The sequence below is a fragment of the Perca fluviatilis genome, chromosome 22, assembly GCF_010015445.1.
Source record: "Perca fluviatilis chromosome 22, GENO_Pfluv_1.0, whole genome shotgun sequence".
NCBI lineage: Eukaryota > Metazoa > Chordata > Actinopteri > Perciformes > Percidae > Perca > Perca fluviatilis.
Window position 1 is genome coordinate 7,079,980 of NC_053133.1, and position 25,991 is coordinate 7,105,970.

Genomic DNA, 25,991 nt, shown 5'->3' on the forward strand with positions numbered 1-25,991 from the left:
TGAAGGTGGCTATGAAGGTGTGACCCATACTGGACTTGGATGGTATTGGACCATTGAGCAAAAAATTTATTGATTTGCTCACTTTGGATTCCAAAGTGAGCAAATCAATCAATGCTTCCCGATAGCGATTCTGATACCTGAACTTGCATATCGCCCGATACCGAGTACCGATCCGATACCAGTGTGTCATATATTTTGTTGTTTTAACATCTGTATACTACTATCCCTGTATGCATGTGTTATGATTTATTGCACTTTTTGCACATTAACACTGTACATTTGATCTTTTATATATTATTACTGTATATTTGTTTTTAATATATATGTTAAAGTCTGGATAATATATGTTGTGTGTATATGTTCTTTGTATATCTGGAGTTGTAACAAAAACAATTTCCCCCTGGGATTATTAAAGTATTTCTGATTCTGATTTCTTTCTTTGCTGTACAGCCTGGTTCAGGTTAAACTTTTTGTGAAACATGAACAAAAAAACTATGAATGCCACAGAACTTTCTTTTACTATCCAGTTTGACAGTGAGTCATAACAGAAAAAGAACATAAATAAACTACTTTAAAATAGATTTTCTTCGGGGCTAAATTAAGCGGTATCAGATTGGTGCATAAACTTTCCGATAGCACCATTTTAGGCAGTATCAGAGGCTTTTCTGGTATCGGTATTGGAACATCTCTACTTTGGATACATACTAGGGCTGTCAGCATTAACGCATTAATTGCGATGCGATTAAGGGCCAAGCATAACGCGTTAACTTTTTTTAATCGCATTCCGCCATTAATTAATTTATTTACACTTTACTCAGCTTTGCGTCATGCCTAACAGGCTACTATTTTGACCCTTTGCCACACTTTACCATACTTCCTCAACACATCCTGCTGCTGCAGGCATGATGGAGAAAGACAGCAGCAACACAATTCTGAACGGCACTTTTTATTTTCCAAAACTCCCAGACGGGTCGAAAGCCATATGCACATTATGTAAAGCTGAATTAAAATATCACCGAAGCACGTCAAGCTTGAGCTACCACCTACAAGCTAAGCATAGTACAGTTAACTTGACGCAGGTTGATGCTAGCAGGATCAGGCAAAGCACTATTTTGGAGGGTGCTACTTGCCGACCTGCGGATGAAATCAAATCCCCCAAAAATACTACCGCTCTTGCAAAATGGGTGGCAATTAACTGCAGACCTGTCAGCATCGTAGAAGACGTACTATGGTTGGCATGTTCTGACCCGTCTTATACATTGCCGTCGAGGGGGACAGTAGTTTCACATGTACACACAGCCTGTACTCCACGGAGAAGCCAAACTGGAACTGCTGCAAAGTGATGCAAGGTGATCACTGGACGTCAGTAAGTAATCAAAAGTATTTAGAAGTTACTGCACACATATTGACTCTAGATTCAAATGTGTGACTAGATTCACACATTTTTCTTTTGTTTACAGTAAATAAATAAATAATAAACAAATATAAATCTTAAACTCAAGTTCATAAAGTCACTTTCTTTGCATTCATTTGATTCCCAATCAAGATACACTGGTAAGAATTGCTTTCCATTGTTAATATTACTTAAAAACAGTTCTGAAATGCAAAATAACAGAATTTTAATCATGTGATAAAACATGAGATTAATCGCGATTAACTATACAAATTCAGTGATTAATCGCGATAAAACATTTTTTTATCGTTTTACAGCCCTAATACATACTCATTGAAATTGTTCTGGATAGCTGGAAATAAGAAATAGCTTGACCAGACAGGTTGAATAATCTCCAGAGTGGCACAATTTCTTCTTCACACCATCCGTCCCATCCATGCCTCTGGCCTATCTTTAACAGTGGGCCCAATCCATTTGGATAATACATTCCCTCATCTCTCCTTCTTAAAGCAGTGTTTAAAAGCAATTTCCACCATTCTGAGCACAGATGCCGCCCCCCCCTCCCCTCCTCCTCGTTCAAAGTCCTTCCATCATCTAAAATTAACTAGGGCTGAGGATTGCTCACAGGCAAATCCACAGCTTTAACTTGCATTTCACATCAACTTGTTCCTGTCTCCGTCTCCCTCGCAGGAAGTTAAATGTGTCAGACTACACGGCCTTGTTGCTAAGTGGTATGTGCTAAAAGCCGTCTGTGCTCACAATTTACCCTCGTCTCTCTTATTTTTGTACTTCTTTTTTTCAACTCCCAACCTTTCTCACCCTCATTTAAAAACGACCCCAAAGAGGTGAGTCTCAAAGTGTCCTACTTCTTAGAAAGGTGCAGCTTGGATTGATCGACTAGCGGGGGGTTGTGCGCATTAGTTTCAACTGCTCAAAGAGGGGGAAAGAGGTGGAGAGCCCCGGTAAGGTGCTTCTGAAATGGTCCTTCTGGGTTTTGAAGGAGGCCGATTCAGCTGACCGCATGGATGCATAGCTGGGCCGGGGAGCTTGGAGCTGCCTTCAATCATTGCATACAGCCCTGCATGAGAAGTCAGTGCAGAGGCCTGTCCTGCTGGCATGTGCACCAGCAGACACTAGATAGTTGAAATAATTTATACGTTGCAGAGGGAAAAAAAGGGGAACATAGAGGTCTTCTCTTCCATATTTTTAACACTTTTTTAAAAATATATACATTGCATATACTTGTAAAAAGTATGTCTCAGATTACCAATTGTATTTCACTTGCTTCATTTCACTTATAAAACATCTGACTTTAGCCTGGGTATAAAGAAACATCTAGAAAAAAAAGGTCCCATCAGTGCCACACAGAGGAGCAGCTGCACCTGTGATTTGCTGTAATCTCCATTTAATTGTGATGAAGTTGCAGATAGGGAGAGGGCGAGAACAAGATCACTTAAGACCTCTTTGTCCGTCGGCTGGCTCCTGCGTAGATCTCCTCAATTATTGCGTGCCTGGTGTTCGGATGCTTTAACTGAGTTTTGCTACACTGACTTCTCCAGTCTGCTGAATGGGAGAGCGACTGACAAGGACCAGCACATACACTCACCGACCACTTCATTAGATACACCTTTTCAGCTGCTCGTTAACGCAAATATCTAATCAGCCAATCACTTGGCAGCAACTGGTCAGGACAATCTGCTGAAGTTGAAACATCAGAATGGGGAAGAAAGGTGACCTAAGTGCCTTTGACCATGACTTGGTTGTTGGTACCAGACGGGCTGGTTTGAGTATTTCCGAAACTGTCGATGAACTGGGATTTCCACGCACAACCACCACTAGGGTTTACAGAGAATGGTCCGAAAAAAAGAAAATATCCAGTTAGCTGCTGTTCTCTGGGCAAAAATGCTTTGTTGAGGGCAGATGAGACGGACTGGTTTGAGGTAGGGCTGGATTATGGACCAAAAATCATATCTCACAATTTTTCGGATCTCAGTATTTTCTACAAAGTGGGCTAAATGTTCTGTTGTAAGTCACAAACATTATTATTTTTAGACAAACTGTGATCAAAAGAAAACACAAAAATATACAGCTGCAACACATGTAAATGATAATGTATCTTAAATAAATAGCCTTTATAAAATAAAAACCAGCCTATCTTTTAGAATGCTCCTTTAACTGTTTTTAACAATAATAACTGATAAAAAGAAAGACAGAGAGAGAGAGAGAGAGAGCTCATAGATCATGAAGCTGATTCTTTCTGTACAATTCTGTTTTATCAGTGAAGTGTATGAACTACACTGCAGACTGGATTCTCTAACAGAGTGACGGCTGACTCATAAGAACGGGACTAGCGCTGGTTGAGTGAGCGTCGGCAGGTCATCAGCATTACACATAACTTACTTCTTGTGTACAGATAACATGTCTGTCTTGTCACTGTGCTGCATTTTAATGAACTATGATAATCTGATCATGGATCACATCTCTTGCCCACATCCAGATGCAGTCTTACTCGCTCTTACTTAAAGAACTGAAGTTAAAGTTACATCCACTACTGTTCTTCTTTCGCCACGCCCTTTTTTAAAGCGTTACCAGCCTAACAAAATATACAGCTGTGTAGGGCTGGACGATATGGAGAAAATCAAGTATCACGATATTCTTGACCAAATACTTCAATGTCGATATTGTGAGGATATTGTAGGATTGACAATTGGTGCTTGAATGCTGGGATTTTAGCTAAATAATCGTCAGTAATGTGGATATAAAGACTAAGTGGGTAAAGTCAAATAATTGAACAGCTAGAACAGTCTGGTGAGTTCAGAAAATTACATCACTTTACGGTATTGCAGCCTTAAAAATCCAGGAAAAGACAACACTTGCCATATTACCATATTACGCTATCCCAAAATCTAAGACGATATCTAGTCTCATATCACGATATCGATATATCAATATATTGCAAATTAAAACTGTAGGCCAAGGATAGGATATACCGCCCAGTCCTAGTTAGAGTTGATAGATAAAACTGAGGCTACAAATGGCACAGGCTCTCCAAAATTGAACAACAGAGAAGATTTAAAAAACGTTGCTTGTTCTGATGAGTCTGGAATTCTGCTGCGACTTTCAAAAAAATCTGTTAGATATGTTTCCAGCACCTTGATGAATCTATGCCATGAAGAATGAAGGCAGTTCTGAAGGCAAAGAGGGGTCCAACCCAATACTAGCAAGGTGTACCTAATAATGTGGTCAGTGAGTGTATTTTGGTTTGTGTGGCAACAGTGTGTGTGTGTGTGCAGGTTACTTTGGCATTACTCATGCTGGCATGGTAGGGCACACACACACACACACACACACACACACACACACACACACACACACACACACACACACACACACACACACACAACACAGGAATCCATAGACAAACACACTTAAGGTGAGCACAGAAATGAAAGGATATATGACATGCTCGTAGCAATGGCGCATCACAGAGACAGGGTAAATATTCATAAAGGTAGAGGAGACAATTAGCAGGAAAAACAATGCCTGCAATGTGTTTGTGTGTGTGTGTGTGTGTGTGTGTGTAATACCTGGTGTTAAAGTCACTACCAACTTAAATGGACATGTGAGGCTGTTTGCATTTATATGTAGTTATGCTAATAGCTTGATGGGAAAAACACATGTGCTTAATAGAGCACTTGTGATTCTTAGTTACATTACTGAGGATAGAGACTATTAGGGAGTCAACTGAAGTAGGCAGTCTGCCTTTAATGTTACTTGGGAAGTTTGTTTGTTCGTGTCTATGCGGACCTTTTCCACTTTATATGTTAATTTGTGAAATTGTTTACCAGCCAATGTGTATCTAAACACTCGTGAGATCGAGGGCGTCTATGCAACAGCAGTGTGTGTGGATAAGTGTGTATGTTTGTCTGGAGTCCTTTTGCGTCTCTGCTGGTTGACAGACTGTGTCAGAGGCTGCCTGGGAAATGATGTTTCCACCTGTGACACAGTCTAGTTCTCTCTCTCTTTCTCTCTGTCTCTCTCACTGTCCATTTCTCTTCCCTCTCACCTTAACGAGAATTGACACCCATCCTCCACTCTGTCATCTACATCCAGATTGCAGTCCAAGCCATGGGGACGGTAGTAGTCTACCTATATTAAGGTTGTGACAGTGCCCCTAGTGGTCCATGTGGGGGAGTGATTTCTCTGTTTTAAGGTTACTTCTCTTCTACTTGCTCAACTGTTGCCCTCTGTGATCACACTTCCAGAAGCTAGAAATAGATTCTGAATAGGTTTTTCAGCACAGGCACCATGCAAGCATTCCTATTTCTTTCAAACCAACATGTCATTTTTCAGGGGTTAAGATATGCCAATATTTTCTCAATAGATGTGGGGGAAAGAGTCTCTGAGGAAAGAATGTGACACGATTGGAATAGTACACATCCTTGCAAGGTTATTTTGTGACGATCTACAAATGGTTAGTATCCAGTATTAACCCCAGAATTGAATCATTATGGGTAAACTTAAAACTTGCAGACAGAATCCGAAGGATAGTCATACAATCAAAACAACAAACATATAATTGAGAAAAATTGCACCGTATTACTCATATCACAGTAGGCCATTACCTGATTTGAATTGTACATGCACCCTTTCCTCCTGCAGGTAGTAAAACATAATGCAGGTGGTATGCAGGGCTGCTATGATACCAGCGGTTGGTATGGTAATAACAGCACGTGTGCTGGTTAGCCTGGCTCTCAGTGACGTTGTATCATTTTAGCTTTTTGAATAATAAAAAAAAAGAATTGTATGCATTATTCTGCTGTGGTTCAAGTAAGATTAAGGATACACATATTTGTGGTCAATATAACTGGCCACAGCAAATTAATGGCACAGAAAATGACATAAAATGTAATGACTTTAAATAGTCCCAAACCCACTAAAAACCAGGCCTTAATGGAAAAAATGACACGGTGTCCGACAGTGTGTATAGCTGCATGTTATCCTAAAATCAATAGTCAATCATTTACACTAGTTTGTACGCTGCCTGATGGATTTTGCTGATAAATCCAGTTTTGCTACTTGGTTGAAATGGAAGGTGTCCTCTCGTGCGCACAGAACAACAACTGACCCAGTATCAACTGAGATAAAAACCAACTTCCTGTGCAGAGACAGCTGCTCATTCTGAGGACAGAGAGATGAGACAGACAGGATAGACATCTATCTGAAACATGACACATCAATAATTACATGTTGACTAAAACACCAAAGTAAGTGGTAACCTTTTTTTCAGTTTTTCAGTTTTGACGGAGTCAAGAGCAGCTTAGATTGTTTCACGTTTAAATATCCTCAATTATATGGATCATAAAGTTAGCCTTCTCTAATATGATTTCCACACGAGTTTCAGTTTTAACTATAGAAAATGCACTACATCTGAAAGTTGTTAGTTCTATACTTTAATACGCGCATGCACATAACCAGGCAGCTCCCCCTACTGGAAATACGTTCCCGAGCGCATGCCTGGCTCTTCCTTACATTCTAAGAACAATAAAGCTCTCAAATCCTAATCATAGTACAAAACATTTACAAAACCACAGCTTAAGCTTTCTGCACTGTACAGTAATTATGTGGGGAAAACTGTAAACTTCTGTTCACGCAGCACTATGTAATTACATGAGCTTAACGGTCTTGCAATACGTTATAATAAACTGTAATTAAAGTTTAAGGAAATAGGGTTAATAAAGTGCAATAAAAAGGTACTAATGTGGCCTAATGTTGCATTTTAATTGATATAGTAAATTGATAGTAATGCTTTCACAGAAGTGGTAGGTTTATTATGCTTTTCTTTACTTGAACAGTTACAACAGTAACTTAACAGTTACTTAATGTGCATCTACAAGCAGCTACAGTTAAATTACAAGAAACACAACACACCGTGGGTCACTGAATAAAACAGCACGAGGACGGAGACAGGTTCTGTTGTTGGGAGGAGACACATTCTCAGTCTCTCAAAGAGCATCATCTTCAAAGTCAAGTTGCTTTGCTTCAGTACTTTATGTGTAGGGGTTTACACTTGTGGTGCTTCAGCAAAATTCTCTTAAACAAGGGACTTTGTGTTGTGTCTTAGGTTAGATGTTGCATTTCAAGGAAACCTTGCAAATACTTTTAAAAGCTTTTTTTGCTCTTGAAGGAAAAAGTTGATGGCACCTCGGTGAAGATTAGATAAACTACTTAGTGGACATTTTAATGAAAGGGAAACATCCATCCATCCATGGATGATGGTGCAGTGAAGTGTTATATTCTTGAGAAGATACAGCAACTACTTATCACTGAACATCTTTAAATGATATGAGCTCTGATTTTTAAACTATAATTTCTTGATTGATTTTCAACGGACTGTAGAACACCAACAACCGTATTGTTTGCACACTAACAGTGCCAAAAGGGAAAGACATGGACTGGGACCCCAGTTAGAGGGAGGGAACGGACACACCCTGCAACTGCACTTTATTAACTTGTGGGATTAAAACCAGGTGGAAACTAGAACCATTCCTTCTGCATCTGAGAAGGATCTGCTTGTATTATGAGCTAACATGATTATACACTAAATTGTCTTTCTGACACTGGTCCACATTCCATTCCTGGGAGAAATCTTCTTATTTATCCAGACTATTCTGCAAAGCCACTATATAAACCAGTGTGTGTGTTATCTATTTTACTGTAAATCATTTAGACGTGGTCCTTCCTGTTTGGCTTTGAATTCAAACTAATGAAGGAGGAGGCAGACACTGCAAAGGGAATTAATGTGACGGGTCAGGACCCAATGTTCAAATGAACTTAGTGCAGATATGCAAAGTAATAACTTACAAGCTTTATTTATTCAGTGAAACCTGACTGAAGACACATGCTGGTTTCCATCCCCTCCCTGATTCACAATCACACACCCTCTAACCCTACACACATCCTTGACTTAACCCTTGTGTTGACTTCACGTCGGCCATGCAACTTTTTTGTTTTCATGGGTCAAAATTTAAAATGAAAACTTTTTTCAGCAGGTTTGGTCACCTTTTTCAACATTTGTATCACTTTTCCAGACATTTTGGTCACTTTTTCCCGATGTCTGTCGATTTTTTTCTGCGCTTTTTTGACGTTTTTTTATTTTTTTTATTTTTCAACAATCTTTTATCTTCTTTTTTTTCAAATGCTATAAAATTAAATAAAACACCCAAATTCAATGAAAGTAGTGAACTGATCATTTATTTTACTTGTGAAGATTGTCATATGGAACCATCCACTTAATTTTATTGGACAATTTGGTTGAAAGAAACCCAAATTTCTGGTAGAGAAACTTTTTGAAAATTGGTCAAATTTGACCCGAGGACAACAGGAGGGTTAACCAATGCAAGCAAACTCTTCTACATCTGGCAGACATGTAGCCAAATCATTGCAATGCATATGAACCACCTGGTCTGATTTCAACCAGCAATCAACTTCTATTCACAAGCCACTTTCACTAAGCTCAATACTACCACCATCTAGCTAATAAAAAGAGAAGTAAAAGTATTAATAGCAATACTACTAAAACAGTCTGTAATACAGCAGCAACAAATAAAAGCTTGGATATTTGTACATTAGCATTTTAACAAAGATCTAAAAGCATGAGGCTGTAATATTTATAGCCCGTTTTATGATCATTTGAGGCCCGTAAAGCTCATGTGATATAACAACGGTTCATAACTACAGGACAGCTCTGAGCACCTCCAAGAGAAGGCAAAACAGGCGGATGTCTTCACACAGTAAAACGTGCAATAACAAGAACTGTGTAATCGCACATACAGAGAATGCACACACCCATTAGATATTGGCTAGGGATGTCAAGAAAAAAAGAAAGTAGGTCAATTTATGTGTCTTGTGTGAGATGGGATTTCTGCCTCCAAAACAACCATTTATCTTGGGGGCCCACACGTTAAAACACTAACACGTGGGCTATTATTCACTAGAAACCTGCTGAGGGGAAGACTGAAACAGAGGGAATTTTTATATAGGGACAGATAAGAATATATATTTACACAATTCTACGAGAGAGATGAGTAGATTATTAAAGAATGGGGTCTTTAATTGATTGTTTACATTAGTCATTTTAGCTTATAATAACCACTACCAGATGCTAGAGTTGGCGTTTTGATTACCCCTACATTAATAGAATAAAATTTGCCAGGATTAAATTTATTTTACAAGCCAATTGGCTCGCCATTCTGTGTTTGAACAAAGTCACATACAGTGCTGGTCCTGAAAAAAAAGAGAAAAGAGAGTTTGTTAAATTCCACCGGGTGAAAAAAGGACAAGAAGGGAACCTGAATTACAATCATGTTACAAGCCAACCAGCCACTTTTGTGCTTTGTGTATGCACTGTGGGCGTATAGCTGTGGCCTTGGCAAGGCACCTCCCATGAGAAAGGAAGGCTGCATAATACTGGAGGCCAGAGGTGAGACTTTCACAGCTCTGCACAATACATATTCAATATGTACCGGGCCCTGGCTTTACTGTTGCAAGAGCTTAATTAAAAAGTAACAGTTCCAATGCATTGGAGTCTGGCTGACCCACATCCCCTGCTGGCTCAGTATGCCTGTTACCGCTGTGTGTGTGTGTGTGTGTGTGTGTGTGTGTGTGTGTGTGTGTGTGTGTGTGTGTGTGTGTGTGTGTGTGTGTGTGTGTGTGTGTGTGTGTGTGTGTGTGTGTGTGTGTGTGTGTGTGTGTATTGGGATTTTGAGGGAACTTGAAAAAGGAAAATGAGAAACAGTAAAAGTCAGTAAGATAGAGGATACACACTTGGTGCATTTAAGCAGCTGTTAGCATTTGAATGTGTGTTTGTGTGTGTTTGTGTGTGTGTGTGTGTGTGTGTGTGTGTGTGTGTGTGTGTGTGTGTGTGTGTGTGTGTGTGTGTGTGTGTGTGTGTGTATGTATGTGACTTTGAGGACATGAATAATTCACTATAACCCTAGGCAGTGGTATATAGCACACTTCCGCATTCTGTGTGTGCACACGTCATGCACGTGTAAGTGTGTGTGGTTGTGTTTATGTCTGGAATGTGTATGTGCGTGTGCGAGTGTGAGGAATTTTGAGTGCTGTTCAGCCATATGCTGTGGACCTAATCCACTATGACAAACCTCTGACATCACATGAACAACAGGCATGCTGAGCAAATCTACCCATTCATAATAAATGAGAGAAAGAGAAAGTGCGAGAAATTGAGAGAAAGAGAGAGAGAGAGAGAGTGCAATAGAGTGAGAGAGAGAGAGCATGCGCATGCGATAGAGAGAGAGAGAGAGAAAGTAGGGAGTCTCCAGGGAAAAAGAAATAAAAATAATAAAGAAATGAATAAATAAACTGAGCATCTCTATTTGTGGCAGCCAGCATTTCATCTTTAAAAAAAAAAGTAATGTGGTTCTGCCACAACCAGCCAATCCGAAACAAGAAGAACTTGAAATAAAAATTATGCACTATAAATAGCAAAAAAGGAAGTTAGTAACAACCTGTGTTTAGTGTAAAAGCAGTCCCTGACTTTGTCATTCAGAAGAAAATGAGGACATGATTGGATGTCTTGTCTTTACATTTTCCTTTATACTCTACCTGTGCACTGCAATCACACAGGAAATACCATGAGTCATTTTAGAGTAAGTGATTATACCTTTAAGAATGAACAGCTATAACTATCTGTTCTAACAGGCAGCCTTTAAGTGACATCAATAAAAAAAAGAAAGACAAGCACAGAGCTGTGCTGCAGTGCTGAAATCTCATTCTTGTTTTTTTCTTGGTCTGTAAGGATTTCTTTGCTTAACCGGTTGTGTCCTTAAGAGACTTAGTTTGATGAGCCCCGGCTTAATATTTTATTATTATGAGGGTGCTCCAGTCGGGCTGCAGAAGGAGTGGGACGCTGAAATTCCACGGGGGGTGAGGGTTGGAGAGGTGGAGGTACAGTAACTGAGTTTTTTTTAAAGCGCACACACACACACACACACACACACACACACACACACACACACACACACACACACACACACACACACACACACACACACACACACACACACACACACGTGCATTGCTATGTAAACGTTACCAACATTTTGGGATGCAAATTTGCATTACTTTCCCGTAACAAACTGATATGAAGTGATAGGAAAATGTTGTATTCTGGTTTGTTAAGGCAAATCATCTGATTTACACTACTAAGGAAAGCCATCACACTATGTAATTAATGTAGGCAATAACTTGCAATAAGTAAAAATGCGCATATATATATATATATGTATATATATGTATATATCTCTCTCTCTCTCTCTCAGGTATTTCTATTGCTTTTCACTAATTTCTGCAGAATCTTAAATCAAGAGACCTCTGTTTTTTCCGGAAAACTCTCACCACTCAGTGACACTCCAGAAATCCAATGACCAGCAGGAACCCTCCTAAACCTCCTGCATATTGTAACTGGAAATACAGAAAATGCCCAGCTTTCTTCACATGTAGGATCTAAAGTCGTTATAAATAATTCAGCCGACTCCACCGCAAAGTAAAACCAACCCGCTGCTCACCATTCATTCTGACCGGGCAGCTCGTGGATCCAGGGCACCGGGTATTCTCCCACGAAGCCCATGTCATCGTGGGAACTGGAGGATGATTGGTCGGAAAGGTGGGCAGGAAGCAGGGGCGGCCTATCGTCTTCGATCATCACTATGTCGTCCTGCGGCATGTTCACAGTGGGAGAGAGCTGGTAGTTACCTAAGAGAGAGGGGGAAGTAAAGAGATTAGTTTCTTTACAACTATACAACACAACATGGCATCAATGCTCAAGGTTTTTTAAATTAGCGGTGTCTGATAAGTATGACAAAATCAGACTGAGGAAATGTATGCATGTGCTGAAGCAAAGTATGCACACACATTCCTCCACAGACACGTTTGTGTAATCACAAACAATGTTATCTTACTTTAGTAATTACCAAGATAATGCTATAGACAGAGATAACTTTGGCCAAGATAATTGTACTATGGAATTTTCCTATCAGGGCATGCCTGAAGGATACCAACATTTCTCAAAAAGGGTAAATCATTCTGCTTATAAGGTACAGTTAAACAAAACCGAATGCATACAAAGATGCTGCAAGCTTATTACACTCATAAAAATACACAAAAATGAACAGAACAGACCCAAATGACTGATTGAATGTCTATTATCCAGAATCCAGTCTCTTGACAGACAAAAGTTGTAGATCTGAATAATTTTATCATTGCTCCTTCACTCTTCTCCAAGGACAAATATGAGCAGAAGAAGAGCTCCCCTGATCTGTATTCTGCCCTGCCTGAGCCTCCCTGCTGAGGACTTGTTTGAATCGCTCCTTGGCTGCTCCTCAGAGTCAAAGTCAATGGGGAATGTTCTGCAGCGGTTGGCACTCAGCAACGAGGGCAGGAGAAGGGTTGTTCAACGGCATGAGAAGTGGCATTACGATGCAGAGGTGGAAGATTCACTCGCAAATTGATCAGTGCGTGACTTATGTATGGACGTAGACACGTGAACGCAAAAGTCAAGACAAGTGACGTGATCAGCCTTTAAGCGCACACCTGCTTGCTATTAGACATAGGTTTACTGAAACGCTTTACGTTTACTGGACTTCCTACGGCCTTTGCTTTTGTTTCAATAATCGGAGAACTGTTTTGCAAATGTAATAGCTTAGGAACAATTGTGTGTAATCACTAACAGCAGAGAACAATATTTACCCTGGCAGGATCCCAACATGAATCTAAGAGGCATTTAATTTTACTGGGGCCCAACGAATGATAAATGCATAGTGTGGAAGGAAATCTGAAGAGCAATCAACGCGGCAATGAGGTGTATAGTGTAGTTAAGTCATTTGAAGGGAAAGAAATATGTAAGAAAAACAAGATACAAAACAAAACAGCTGTGCAGGGAAGGAACCCCCCCCCCCGCACCTCACTAAAGTCAAAGACAAACAGAAAATCGAGCAGAAATAGTGTATATTCTAGGATATTTTTCATATATGTCAGGACTTGACATCTTATCAGTGGCATGTGATAAAAGAGATTTAATTATACTGTATGTGAATACATGTTCCATGCCAAGGGCTTCAAATTCAGTGTTGCAGTGGATATGCTAAATAGTACCACCAAAATGCTATTTTACTTTGCAAGCCTGGTAAGTAATAATTCATTCTAATGAAACAAAATAATTCAGGATAGGACTTTATATAAGTTGCTTTATACCATGAATAGAAAACTTTCCCCAAAGCCTGCCCTGGTACCGTACTTACGCATCTGTTAATTGATTCTTTTGAAATCCTTATCCCTTTGTCTATGGACTGCTCATCTAAACCAGTTAAGATGGCTACCAACGCTGTCCAGGTGAAATGAAGGCCATTTCTCACTTGGGCAGCTTGACAGAGAACCATGGGTAATTGAATTCACCCCGTACTGTAAATCAGCGGGAGTGGAGTAATGACAGTGATCAACTCCAGGAAGTCGTTTAGACTAAGCTAGACCTATCACTTTCATAGCAGACAGACCATGTAGCAAGAAGTTAAATTATAGCTGAGTATCAATAATCATTTATCTTTAATGATGTCTTCTTTATATCATTAGTTGTGACATGCACCTTTGTTGTATCAAAACAAAATTACAACAGTTCCGGTTTGTCCTCCAATTCATCCAATGTACCAGTTTGTCTCGTTATTGTGACAATTTTCCCAGCTCTTAGGAAAACTGATGATAAAGAGGCATTTACCATATCACAGCCCGTGGTCATAACTATGCATGTAGGTTTGTATAAGTATCAATAATGTGTAAATGTTTTAGAGAATCTATATACTATCTATATTCTCTGTTCTATGTTTTTTTTATATGCTTTAACCTCTATAGACAACAGTTTAGGTTTGTCCTCAGAGTCCTTGCACAACTTATCTAAATCAGTTCTCAAACACTCTTCCTTCCCTCCTTCGCTGTCAGTGTCTCTGCTTTTCAGTCCGTTTAGCAAAAGTGCGGCAGTGTCAATAACTGATGCCCTTCAGGTGTGTCCACAGGGGCCATTCTTAAACCAGCCTTTACTTTCCCTTAGCCGCTCAGTGGCGTTACCCTTTCAGTTGCATCAGCGACACTGAGAATTTCACTACAGAAGCCACCTGGAAAAGACATGCCGTACAGTGGTAATGTAAAAGAAGCTCTGTAAAAGCTTTAGAGTGTGTTTCAAGTACACCACACCCATGGACACCATTTGCATTCCCAATATGCACTCTTAAAGACAATACATAACTCATAATCACCTTACGTTCACTCATGTCAGCAGGCCACTTTTGCTAACAGAGGACACTGCTTTAATTAGAAACTCGGCAAGCTTCCCTCTCCCAGCTTAATGAAATATTTCCAGTCAGGACCTCTTGACACAAGTAGCCAGCTCTGCAGATGAAGAGTTGTTAAAGTCATCCCACTTCCCTCTTTGCTAAGTAGCTCTAGGACACACACACTCAGACAATGAATGGCTAGTGGACAGGTATAGTTGGGGCCACGCTGATGATTTGAAAGGTGAAAATAATTAGAGAAACTGCAGCACTTGCTTTTCTGCAGCTGTCAGCATAATAAGCATAGAGGGAAATCACCCAACCATCGACCCCCAGTACAATGACGCACACAACACTAAAGTAGATTTGAACAGATGTAGACCAAAAGAAAATAAGTTCTTAGTGGCAGTATGTTTATTGTGTTTGGTTTACTGACTGACAAAGATAACAAGCAAAAGGCAGAGTGGGGGAAAATCTGGAGAGACAGCACCTTCAGTGGTGTTTTGGCGCAGTGGGGCGCTTATGGAGCTGCTCACTCACTGTTTTAAACACAGTCGTCTTTTACCAGCTTCTCACAGTCGTTGACAAGTGGAAAAAAAGGGCAGGTGACAGTACCAGCAGAGACAGTTTGCTTCCTTTTCGCAAGCCAGATCGACAGACGGTTTATATGTGTGTATTCGCACCACAACTAGCTGGTGACTGAGGCAGTTGAAAGTCAAGGTTGTTCATTATGGAGAGATGATTCGCAATGCAAACAAGTGCTGATGAAATAAGGAGTGAATACATTCTCAGTGTCTTTGTAGTCTTCTTTTATGTGCTCTGAGTTTTGTTTCTGTTGTTTGCAATTTTATGCGATGAAATTGCGGGAACTTGCAAAAACTGCAGGTACTTACAAAAACTGCGGTTTGATGAAAAGAAAAATACGATTCCCCCCAACACCTTGCTTTTCGATGATGTTCACGTCGCGTAATTACGTCACTTCATAACGTTCCCATGGCAACAGGGGAAAATAGCTGCTCATGTGTGAAGTAAACGCAACATTTTTCAACTTTCTGCTAAAATATATGTGACTTTCTTGCGGCGAAAATGGGAGGGTGTTATGTAATCATGTAAGTCTCACATATTTTGCGCGGAAATCTGCAATTTATGCGGCGAAAGTGCGGCGTATTTGAAAAAATGCGGCCCCTGCATAAATATGCAGACTTTGGCTGATTATGCGATGAATTATGCGATCGCATAATCGCGTTTTTCTGGAGGGACTGATTTATATAGCGCTGTTCAAGCCTTAGCAACCATTTAAAGCGCTTTACAACACAAGCCAGCATTCACCCATTCACACACCCATTCGTACGCTGGTGGCAGAGGCTACCTGCACATCAGGAGCAATAAACATTCACACACACACACACACACACACACACACACACACACACACACACACACACACACACACACACACACACACACACACAGTGGTTCAGTATCTTGCCCTAGGACCAGGGATTGAACCATGACCAGCTGATTAGTGGATGGCCTCTCTACCTCCTCAGCTACAGCTGCTCTGAAGCAACATTTGCTTCTTAGTTCCCCTGCCTAATGGCACCGCCATCTAAACCTGTGAGTACTGTGAATGAGGCGATTCTTTCCACCAAATCCCAGGACCACTATCTCGGCCGCAATCAAACCGCTGTTATTCAGCCTGTGATGACCTCTACAATCCTTAAACACTGGAGCCTTTCACTCAGTTCGTGAAAGGAGGCAAAAAATAAACTAAAACTACTAAAACTAAAACTAAATATCACGATGCCATCACAAATGACTCAGCAGTCAGTGTAGATAAGGCCACATGGGGATAAAAACATTCTCCAATTGTAATTAATGGTTCACAGAAGCTTGGTCTTTCCCAAAGGGAGCATTTGGTATTTGTTAAAAGAGCTTCTGATTCATGCCTACCATACATGGAGCCAGGGAAAGAGTTCTCTGGCAACATGTGCCACTGTGGCCTTTGTCACACTGTAATTAAAGATAGCTTCTCATGAGTCACCACGCTGACAGAAGCAGACGCATACTACCCACCACCTCAGCTCCCACCATTACAGTCACTATCCATCCTGATAAAAACAAACACAAGTTGTTGGGTGGGGCTTACCATGAGGCATAATATTGTATTGTGAAGGCAAAACAGGATCACAGTGTGATTACAGTGGCTGTTCATTTCAATGCCATTTTATCGTAACATAGGTTCATTGACAAAATATTTCCATCACTAAAACAGAAACATGAAAGAAAGGAAGTTTGTTTCAGTTTATGCTTGAATGAACTGAGCTGTACACATGTAGACAGCCACATTATAGTCATGCCATCCTATCTGTCCACCCACTGCATATCATCTTTTGGATAAGAACATTGTGCAAAATGTGCAAAGGAAATCTTCCAGTAAAAGCAGCCTGTCCATACGCCACACACTTGACAAGCGTTTGCAGCATGTGATGTCATGAGAGGTGTTTCTTTGTAGCAGGTGGGGTGTAGGGCAGAGACAAGCCAAAAAGTGGTTGAGGGAAAACAGAGGTTTTATTTTAAACAGTCTTTTCAGAAAATAGTCGAACGAAAAACAGTAACTCGAACCCAAAATCGTACTGCGAGTAAAACTACTAGGTTTAGCAAAGTCCTGGTAGCTTAGGTTCTTTCCCCATGAACTCTGCTTTTCTTCTCTCTGCCTCTGCTCTCTTTGTCTTCTCCCAGTGCACCTGCAGTAATCAACAGGCTGAGGCATTTGCACCTCCCTGTGCAGTGCATTCTGGGACTTGTAGTGTGGGTGGCGGCCATTTTGCCACTGGGTAGCCACTCCTGTAGAGGAAAATAGCGTCCCTCTACCACACGTCCCCTTGTGATGCCACAAGCAGCACCCACTTAAATCAATCAGTATAGTTAAAGTCGCAGTTCCACCACTGTACTGAAGCACACACAGCCCTCTGGCCAGCCATGTTCGACATGTGGAAGCTATTCCATGGTATGGATGCAAAGATGTTCTTCCTCCCTACAGTATGGTAGAGAGTGAAGACAGAGACAGATGAGCCCTTTGGCTCGAGAGACCACCTGGCTGCATCTATCCAAACGGACCAGAGCTTAACTCTTCTCTTTCCCTGCCCTCCGACCAAGCGTTGCCGTTGAAACATTGAGCTGTAAGGTGAGAGGTCACACTAATAGCCCCACTCCATTTTCCTTCTCCTACATGGTTTCCACCATCTCTGTCCATCACACAGTCTTACACTTTCTCTCTCTCTCTCTCTCTCTCTCTCTCATCCTCCCTCCCTCAGTGACACTTTGGCCTATTGATCTGACTGGAGGAGAGATCGTTAGTTGATCCACGCCGCTACGGCTATCAGGCCCATTCACGGATTGCAGCCGGTAATCATCCTAAGTACACACCGGTAGCAACCAAAGCCTTATTATCACCAGGGGATATTGGTGCCATTTTCTAAGGGCGCTTTCACATCTGTAGTTTGGTCCATTTGGTGTCACAAAGAGTTCATCAAGAAATAACTGATTATTAGCAGTATTAGTATTATGACACTGCAAATCGACCAAATTCTATGCATAGTAACAGGTTGATACAACACAAAAAATAGGTGTCTTATTCAGAAATATTACAGGCCTTATTACGGTGGGATCTATGTCACACACTTAATGACCTGCCAATGTACACACAGGGTACAAGCACAACAGACCGCTAGTATTGCTTCCTGAATAGTTTACATGAATCAGCCGATGGATTTATTAGCAGACTGAGACCCACCTTTACAAGCTCTCTCAGCCCTGTTGTTTGATCCATATCAGGGTTTCATTGGCAGCTTTTACACCCACCCAAACCAACTAACTGGACAAATGCACCAGATTTTGTTGGTCTATATTTTCTACCCTTTCCAAAACCAACCGCACAAGAGCAAAAGTGTAAGAAATGGTTTAAGCAGCTTGCTTTAATGTAAGCTTTAAATGTAAGAATGTCCGGCTAATTAGCTGACCTTAACCAAACCAAACTGATTAGTTGCGAAAGCACCCTAGAGTAACAGTGTTTCACCATGTTCCATGAGGGATCCCCTTGTCATTGCAATTGATCAGAACATATACAGTAGTTGATTGGCTTTATGATAGTGTCTTAACTTTCTTGTAGAGAAACACAACGTCATTCAGATGTCAAGGATTTGAATAGGGACACCAAACAGAGAGATGTGGAGTTAATCTGTGGTTCCCATGGACCCAGGAACAGAGCACTCAGTGACCAGTCATAAGCAGTTTTTAGTGAGTCCTGGGCTAGGAGGTGTTGTCACGACGGTTCCTATGACCCCATATTGACAAAATGTGACTATTGTTGAACAACTGATTTGGTGACAGCTAAATGCTAAATATTTCCACACAATGTATGGAAGTCGATAATGCGGCCAAGATGCTGTGGCTACTGGCATAGATGATCTCCTGTACAGCGTCAAACTAAACTAACCACTTCTCTTGGCATATATTACCTTGGTGAGGCAAAAAGGGTTTCCTATTCCAGAGGTCAGCCCATCAACAGCGTAGAAGGAAGAGCGGCCCTCCCATCCAAGCCTCTTATTTAGACTTTAAATGCCATTTCAGGGAATATGCATTCTGACCACCTCGACCTTTTCACACAATCACAAGCTACACTAACTGTAAGCCTGGGAGGAGCACGCTAGCCATCCATACAGTGAAGAAAAAGATATACTGTGTACTGGATAGATGTTTTTCTTGTGCAACTTAAAGCAAGAAGCAAATATAAATCAAGTCATCCACTTGCAGTGAGTTAAACAAATAATACTTGAGCAGAGAAGAAAAGGGAGAAGAAACACAGTTGGAAAATGAATGCAAGAAACAGCTAAACATATAATTATATAAATGGAAGCTATTGTAGTGTATGTCCCAATAGCAAAATAGATGTCTGGAAAATGTTAAATCAAATACCTGATGCTCTGTCCTGTAATCATCAAACAAATTCCCTTTGTTTATTCTTTCAGACACAAACCTGAATCTGTCATATCACAATATTACATTAACTAGCTTTTAAATGTAGCATTGCTGACCTGCACACCCACACAGCTGTTTTCCCTCTGGTTAATTAGACTTCTGCTCATGGAGAGGTTGGGCGGAGCTATACCGGAAATATATGAGGTCACCAAAACTTCATTAGCCAATAAGAATGACAATGGAGACATGTCTCTCAACCTACCACAAAACTATCTGGAACCGTCTGTACACACCCACACGGTCCATGGAAGAGACAAGTGACAACACCTGTGTAGGTGGACCATGTGGCCCTAAATAGAAATCATCGTCTTGCATAACTGTACTTCCAAAAGTGATTTAATAGTTCTACAATCTTTTTTATATTTAATTTTTTGTGTCCCTCACTTGGAAATGATTTAATCTCTCGGCATTCTGAATTCCATGGAGCTGCTTCCGTTTCAGGTTCCTGCTATCGTGCATGCTGGCTCACTGTCACACTGTCATGACTTACTGGGACACTTGAATGGAACATAGCCATTGCTAATGTTATTAGTATCACCTGTGCTTTCCCTTCTGTGAACATGTCAAAATGTCTGGTGTGAAAAAGGACTATTTAATTAATATAAGCATTACAATTTAAATTTTCAACAATATCTTCTAAATTGCTGCATTTTACATAATTTAAGATTACAGATATTAAACATATGTATGGCAAATACAACTATTTTTGGTCAAATGAACACAGTGAATAAGTACACTAAATCACAAGAAAAGGGAAAGTTCCAGGGTAACACCATTTATGTCTCAGTCATTTTGTTACTAAAGCATGCTAATAGCACTCTCAAGCAGCCTGGACACCAAATTAAGGGAGGTCACTTTGCCTCATCTCCTGCACTGACAGCTGAGCATACAGAAGGGATGAGTCTGCCGACTGTGAAATACTGGAGGTGAGGGGACAGCAGGGTCAAGTCCTGGGAAGACAGTCCCACTTAAACACATTTAGGGAAGACTTTAGTGTGTGGGACAGCCAGAGGTTGGTGTATTCGTGTTAGTCTGTGTGTGTTTGCTCTCCTACTTTAATCCTTTTAATGAATAAATGTCCTCATAATGTTAAAAAAATCGCCCAAAGTGACGGAACTTTGCTGTTACAGGATTTTGCACCGTCACCAGCACTGCACACATTACATCCTGTGAACACCTGCTTTCCGACAACAGCATGAGTCCGCTTGCCTGGTTCCCACTTCCCACTTCCCACCCCTTCCTCTCCCCCCTCACTCCTGTGGCTGTCCTAGGTGTGCATTGAGACTCGGGCACACGGCCAAACAGCCACATCCACAGAAAGTGTCCGTCCAAGGGCCTCAATTTTCACCCCAGCGTGTGGACCCCACACCCAGCAGCTCTTTTCAATTAGACAGAACGGAAGGCGAAGCCGGGTGTGATGCTAACAACCTTTGCGTTAAACCTCGGCTGTCGCTGTCACACTGTGTGCATGCAGGAGATTTCTTCAGTTCCATATTTCCTTCCCTTTAATTCACATTTTCTTCTTTTCTTTTTATCTGTTTTTCCTCCTGTGACAGAGAAATCATCTCCGCCATTTCTCAGTCCTTTAACCCCAAGGGCAAAAGGTGGGTGGGGATAGAAGGAAAGCAGGACAAAAAAAGAAAAAGTGTCAGGAACTCTATTTATTTGAGCAGGGAGTCAAGCAGAACCTATCGTATGATCACCACCTGCTAGCTGTGGACTCAGCCCCTAGCCATGATGCATGGTGTGTGCATGTGTGAAGCTAAAGCTGACAATATCATGGCGTGTGAACGTGTGAGCACCCCCCCCCACACACGCACACACACACCACACACACACGCACACACACACACTACACACACACTGAATGTCAGCCCAACACAACAGGGAAGATCAAGGCAAAGTACCCTTACAATCAATGTGATGGCACTGTACCAGCTTAATAACACCTGTCTCCTTCCTGTGTCATTTGGTGCTTTGCTTTGCTGTTGCCATGGTAATCATAGTTCCTATAATTTATTCAATTGCACCTATCCCCTTGGAGATCCAATACCTGTTATTTCTGTTTCAGAAGAAAGGCAGCAAGCTACCTTTGACTGCTGGGAGTAGACAACCTGGTCCAGTTTCTGATCAATACCTGAGTGAGGCGAGATAAGGCATCCTAAGGACATTGCTGCTGTTTTTAAGAGAACATAGAGAACATAGCCATAACAATCATAGGTTGGCAGAAATATTTAGTTTACAATTTCACTGTATTGACTTGCTGCCAGCTGCTATAACTCACAATCAAAGTCAGATCTTAATTTGTAAGCAGCAAAACCATTCCATCCCATTTACCTCTGTGCCTTGGCCCACTTACAGCAGCACAGGCAGTATAATGGAAAGCGGAGCTGATTTGGTTAGAGAATTCCTCCGCTGTCTTTTGAGACGTAAAATGCCTCCGAATTTTGTCAGTAATCACTATTTGCTCTAAAGAAAAATGTATGGCTCACTTCAGTGGAAACTGAGCTTAACCTGATGGAGAGGTTGAACGTAAGTGTGCCACTGTGTGTGTGTGTGTGTGTGTGTGTGTGTGTGTGTGTGTGTGTGTGTGTGTGTGTGTGTGTGTGTGTGTGCATGCAACCCTTGCATGTGTATGTCGAGCTGTATCTGTGCCCTACTCTATCCCAAACTCCACGTGTCTGGCCTTCGTGATTCGGTCTAGATACACTCGGCATCGAGCTGTCAGTCAAGCCCTGGTGGCTGTGTGCTTCCTGACCTTGCCGAGCCGTTCTCAGCATCTGTCCTCTAACCATTTCTGTCACATCTCACACACCAGGCAATATGTCTGAGCCCATCTGAAATAACATATAGAGGAAGATAGAGAGCGGAAACAGCTCCTGTCTTTCTAGTCTGCAGAAATGTACTATCCACACAGAAAAATACATTTTATAGTGTCTTACTAAGGGATGAGACGGCAAGAGAAAATGTTGTTATGTTGTTGTGGATTGTCTCCATGTCTGCTTATGTATATAGTAACTATAGTGGGTAAGTGTAGTACACTGACATTTTGGTTACATTTAGAAATGGATAGGGGAAAAAAAGAATCCTCATTAGATAAATATGAATGAGTAAGATATGTCAGGAATACTGATGCTGTTTGCTTTTCAAAGTTTGTGACATTTAATTGAGGTTAACTAGATCGTAGCTCTGCGTCGTCAGTGAGATGCAAGGTCATTGCCACTTGCTTTGGGAGCAGAAGACAGAGAGGCTTTCCTCTTATGTAGCTACTGTGCTTTGATGCATTCTAGGAACAAAACAGAATACATCTTCTGCATTTTCAGTAAACATTTAAGAGGATAGAAGGAGGATCAGATATGCAGTAATAGCAAAAAGCAAAAATTTGACCTACCCTTGGAAGCAAAAAATTCCTGCTTCTACTTCTCAGGTGCTGTATGTTACCTCAGTGCGGCAGTGTTGTGTTGCTGTAAGGAATATAAACTCTGACTGCATCAGATATTTAAACAACGGGGTTGTGTCAATTTAAAAAGATGAAGACCTGTCAGAATGTAGGCACAGGTTAATGAGGGAACGCCTCGGAGACAGCCTCAAGACAGAGAAGAAAAGGAACTTTCTTGCTGCGAGACAAGCCACGTCAAAGATCTGAGACTCTGTCGAGCTTCGGCTGTGATAACTTACTGCTTTAGCAGCCACTCCGCCCCCAGCCCTAAAACTTTTCCACTTGGCGCATTTGACACCCACTCCGCAGGATGGGATGAGTGCTGGGTGCCCTTGAAGTTTCAATGGCAAGAAACTTTTCCATCAGCACACCCACAGTTGCCGCTTATGATCACAGCGGCGTTCTGAAAAGCCTGGGTCGGAAAAGCCAGTGGAATAAATAAGCCAAACTGAGAGGAAAACCAAACCAATTTGAGAACATTTGATTCAGGATGGAGGAGAAAGACTCGATGAAAGGGTAAAAAAAAGAAAGAAAATGAGACAGAGAGAGGGATAGAGAGTGTCAGGGGCAAGCCCTATTGATCTGGAGGCTTAATTAACCATCAGATGCCTCTGACACAGCCTCTGATCTTCTATGATCAGTGGCAGAGTGGCACCGCTCTGGGGGAGATGGTGGGGAGGGGATAGGAGCGAAACAGGAGAATGAATGGGAGAAGGGTGGAAAGGGAGAAAGTGTAGTTTATTGACAGATTACAAATTCAATCCATCCAAGGAGAGGAGAGGGGAAGGGTGACAGGGTGGGAGGTGAAAGAGGAGAAAGAGGGAGCGACGATGAGTTCATGAGACGGTGGGGAGGAAAAAATTGTGAAAGGAGGAGTTCGGAGAAAGAAACATGGGGAAAAGAGAGAAGAAGAAGAAATAAGAGATGTGTGTAAAAAAAGGTATGGAGAGGGAAGTTGAGAAAACAAAAGCCTACAGTGTTTTGAGAAAAAGGGGAATGGATGCCTGTGTCTACACTGCATGATCCCCTACAAACACGTCCTCCCACACTGATGCAATCATCTTCAGCTTCTGAGCGTATGCATATGTGAAAGGTCCGTCGATGTTGAGATGACAACAGCGACTGAGGATTAGATTGCCAATTCTAATATACCTGAAGATACGAGATCTTAGAGTGCTCATGTCAACTGGGTAGAATGGAAATTGACCCGAGTGAAAGCAGTCAGGAGTGGAGTGAAGGCAGGGAGGATTGGGGCTGACGTTAATCCCCGAGAGGTTTGAATAGTGAAATAGCGTACCTTGGGGTGCAGAGCGATGAGGGGGGATGAGGCTTTGAAGGTGATGCAGGTTGGGGGTTTAAGAGAAGGAGCTAGCTGAAGCATAGAGGGGCTGGGGTGGATGTAAATCCAATTTGTGAAGTTATTTTGTCTGTTACAGGGTGAAAGAGACACACAGATGCTGAGACGGAGGATGACAGAACCTTACTGATATATGACTCACCTATGCGTCCGATCACATTAGCCAGCGGTGGGGAGTTGCTGTGCAAGCCTTCAATGCTCTCGTACAGAGAGTTGGAAATCCGGCGCTCCTGATTGTCCAGTAGAGAGTTCACGGGACGCTCTAAAACCGGAGGGCTGCAGAGGGCTACCTACAGAAACCGGGAGAAAGATGAAGAATAGGCATGGGGCTTAAAAACAGCTACAGTGCCAAATAAATGTTCCATTTAGTCTGATGAATATTATTTTTCTTAAAGGGCCAATATGCATTTTATTTACCATAATCATTTGAGGTATATTCACATTCATACCATTACCATACCATACATTCTCAAACCCAGTACCTTAGTCTGCAATTTCTGTGCTTGTCAACTGACAATAATTGAAAATACCCTAATTCGCTACTTCTAATATACTACTATTACTACTACACACGTTTGACAATCACATTCACAGCATTAAAGAAGATATGTGTATGTGTATATATATAAATGTAAATCAAATTGAGACTCATAGAAGGTTCCGGTCATTAGTCTTTATCCACCCTATTGTTTACATTTGCATCGTGCTTTTTGCCTATGAAATAATCAGTATCCCAAGTGTGTAGACCCAAATAAAAAACACAGTTTATTGATTCTTTTTGTACCAACCAGGAAGCTATATGCACACACAAACAACAAATCCACACACATAAGCTGAAGTGGGTTCGCATAATATGGCTCCCAATGTGATGCCATCAATACTCCAGAAACATGGAACTGGGGCTTCAGCGTCCTTCTCGGCTTACGTGGGTATTTTCTGGCTCAGCAGTGTGAAACGGCTCCTGTAGTAGTCCAAGCTGGATAAAAGTCCATGGATTTCCCATAGGCCGATAGACAGCTGTCTCTAACAATAAACCCCAGTAAATGGACCACTGACATTTGCCATGTGGTCGATACGCCGCACTGCTGGTTATTGAGCCCACTGTACACTCAGTGCATGTGTCAGTCTTGGCAGGGGGACATGGTTAGCGGTTAGTCTTTGGGTCTGGAACCACTGGGCCCAGATACTGTGTCCAGTCTTCAAAAGCCAATAGTCTGTCAAATGTGGTATTTTTAGGATATAGACAATGGAGCTACCACAGCAGGAGCAAGAAAGTAGAGAGGGAAAACAAATCCCAATCACATCCACGTGCAGAGAGTTAGAGAATAAAGCTTGGGCCCTGGTCTTATTTCCCACAATGCTTCATAGCAGCCTGTGGGCAGCCAGGGGAATGCACTGGAGAAGAACTCCCTGAATATGACC

The 25,991-nt window shown here is 41.5% G+C and overlaps 1 protein-coding gene across 9 annotated transcripts in view; it reads right to left on the bottom strand.

The window, feature by feature from the left end:
• LOC120552354 (partitioning defective 3 homolog) overlaps positions 1-25,991 on the bottom strand; it is a 382,624-nt gene that overhangs the window by 127,151 nt on the left and 229,482 nt on the right. For all 9 annotated transcript variants that reach the window (XM_039790356.1, XM_039790350.1, XM_039790354.1 and 6 more), the window contains exons 15-16: positions 24,712-24,859; positions 11,983-12,169 (exon numbers count right to left, since the gene is read on the bottom strand). In XM_039790356.1, the coding sequence (XP_039646290.1) occupies positions 11,983-12,169; positions 24,712-24,859 (335 nt within the window). The remainder of the gene's footprint in view (positions 1-11,982; positions 12,170-24,711; positions 24,860-25,991) is intronic.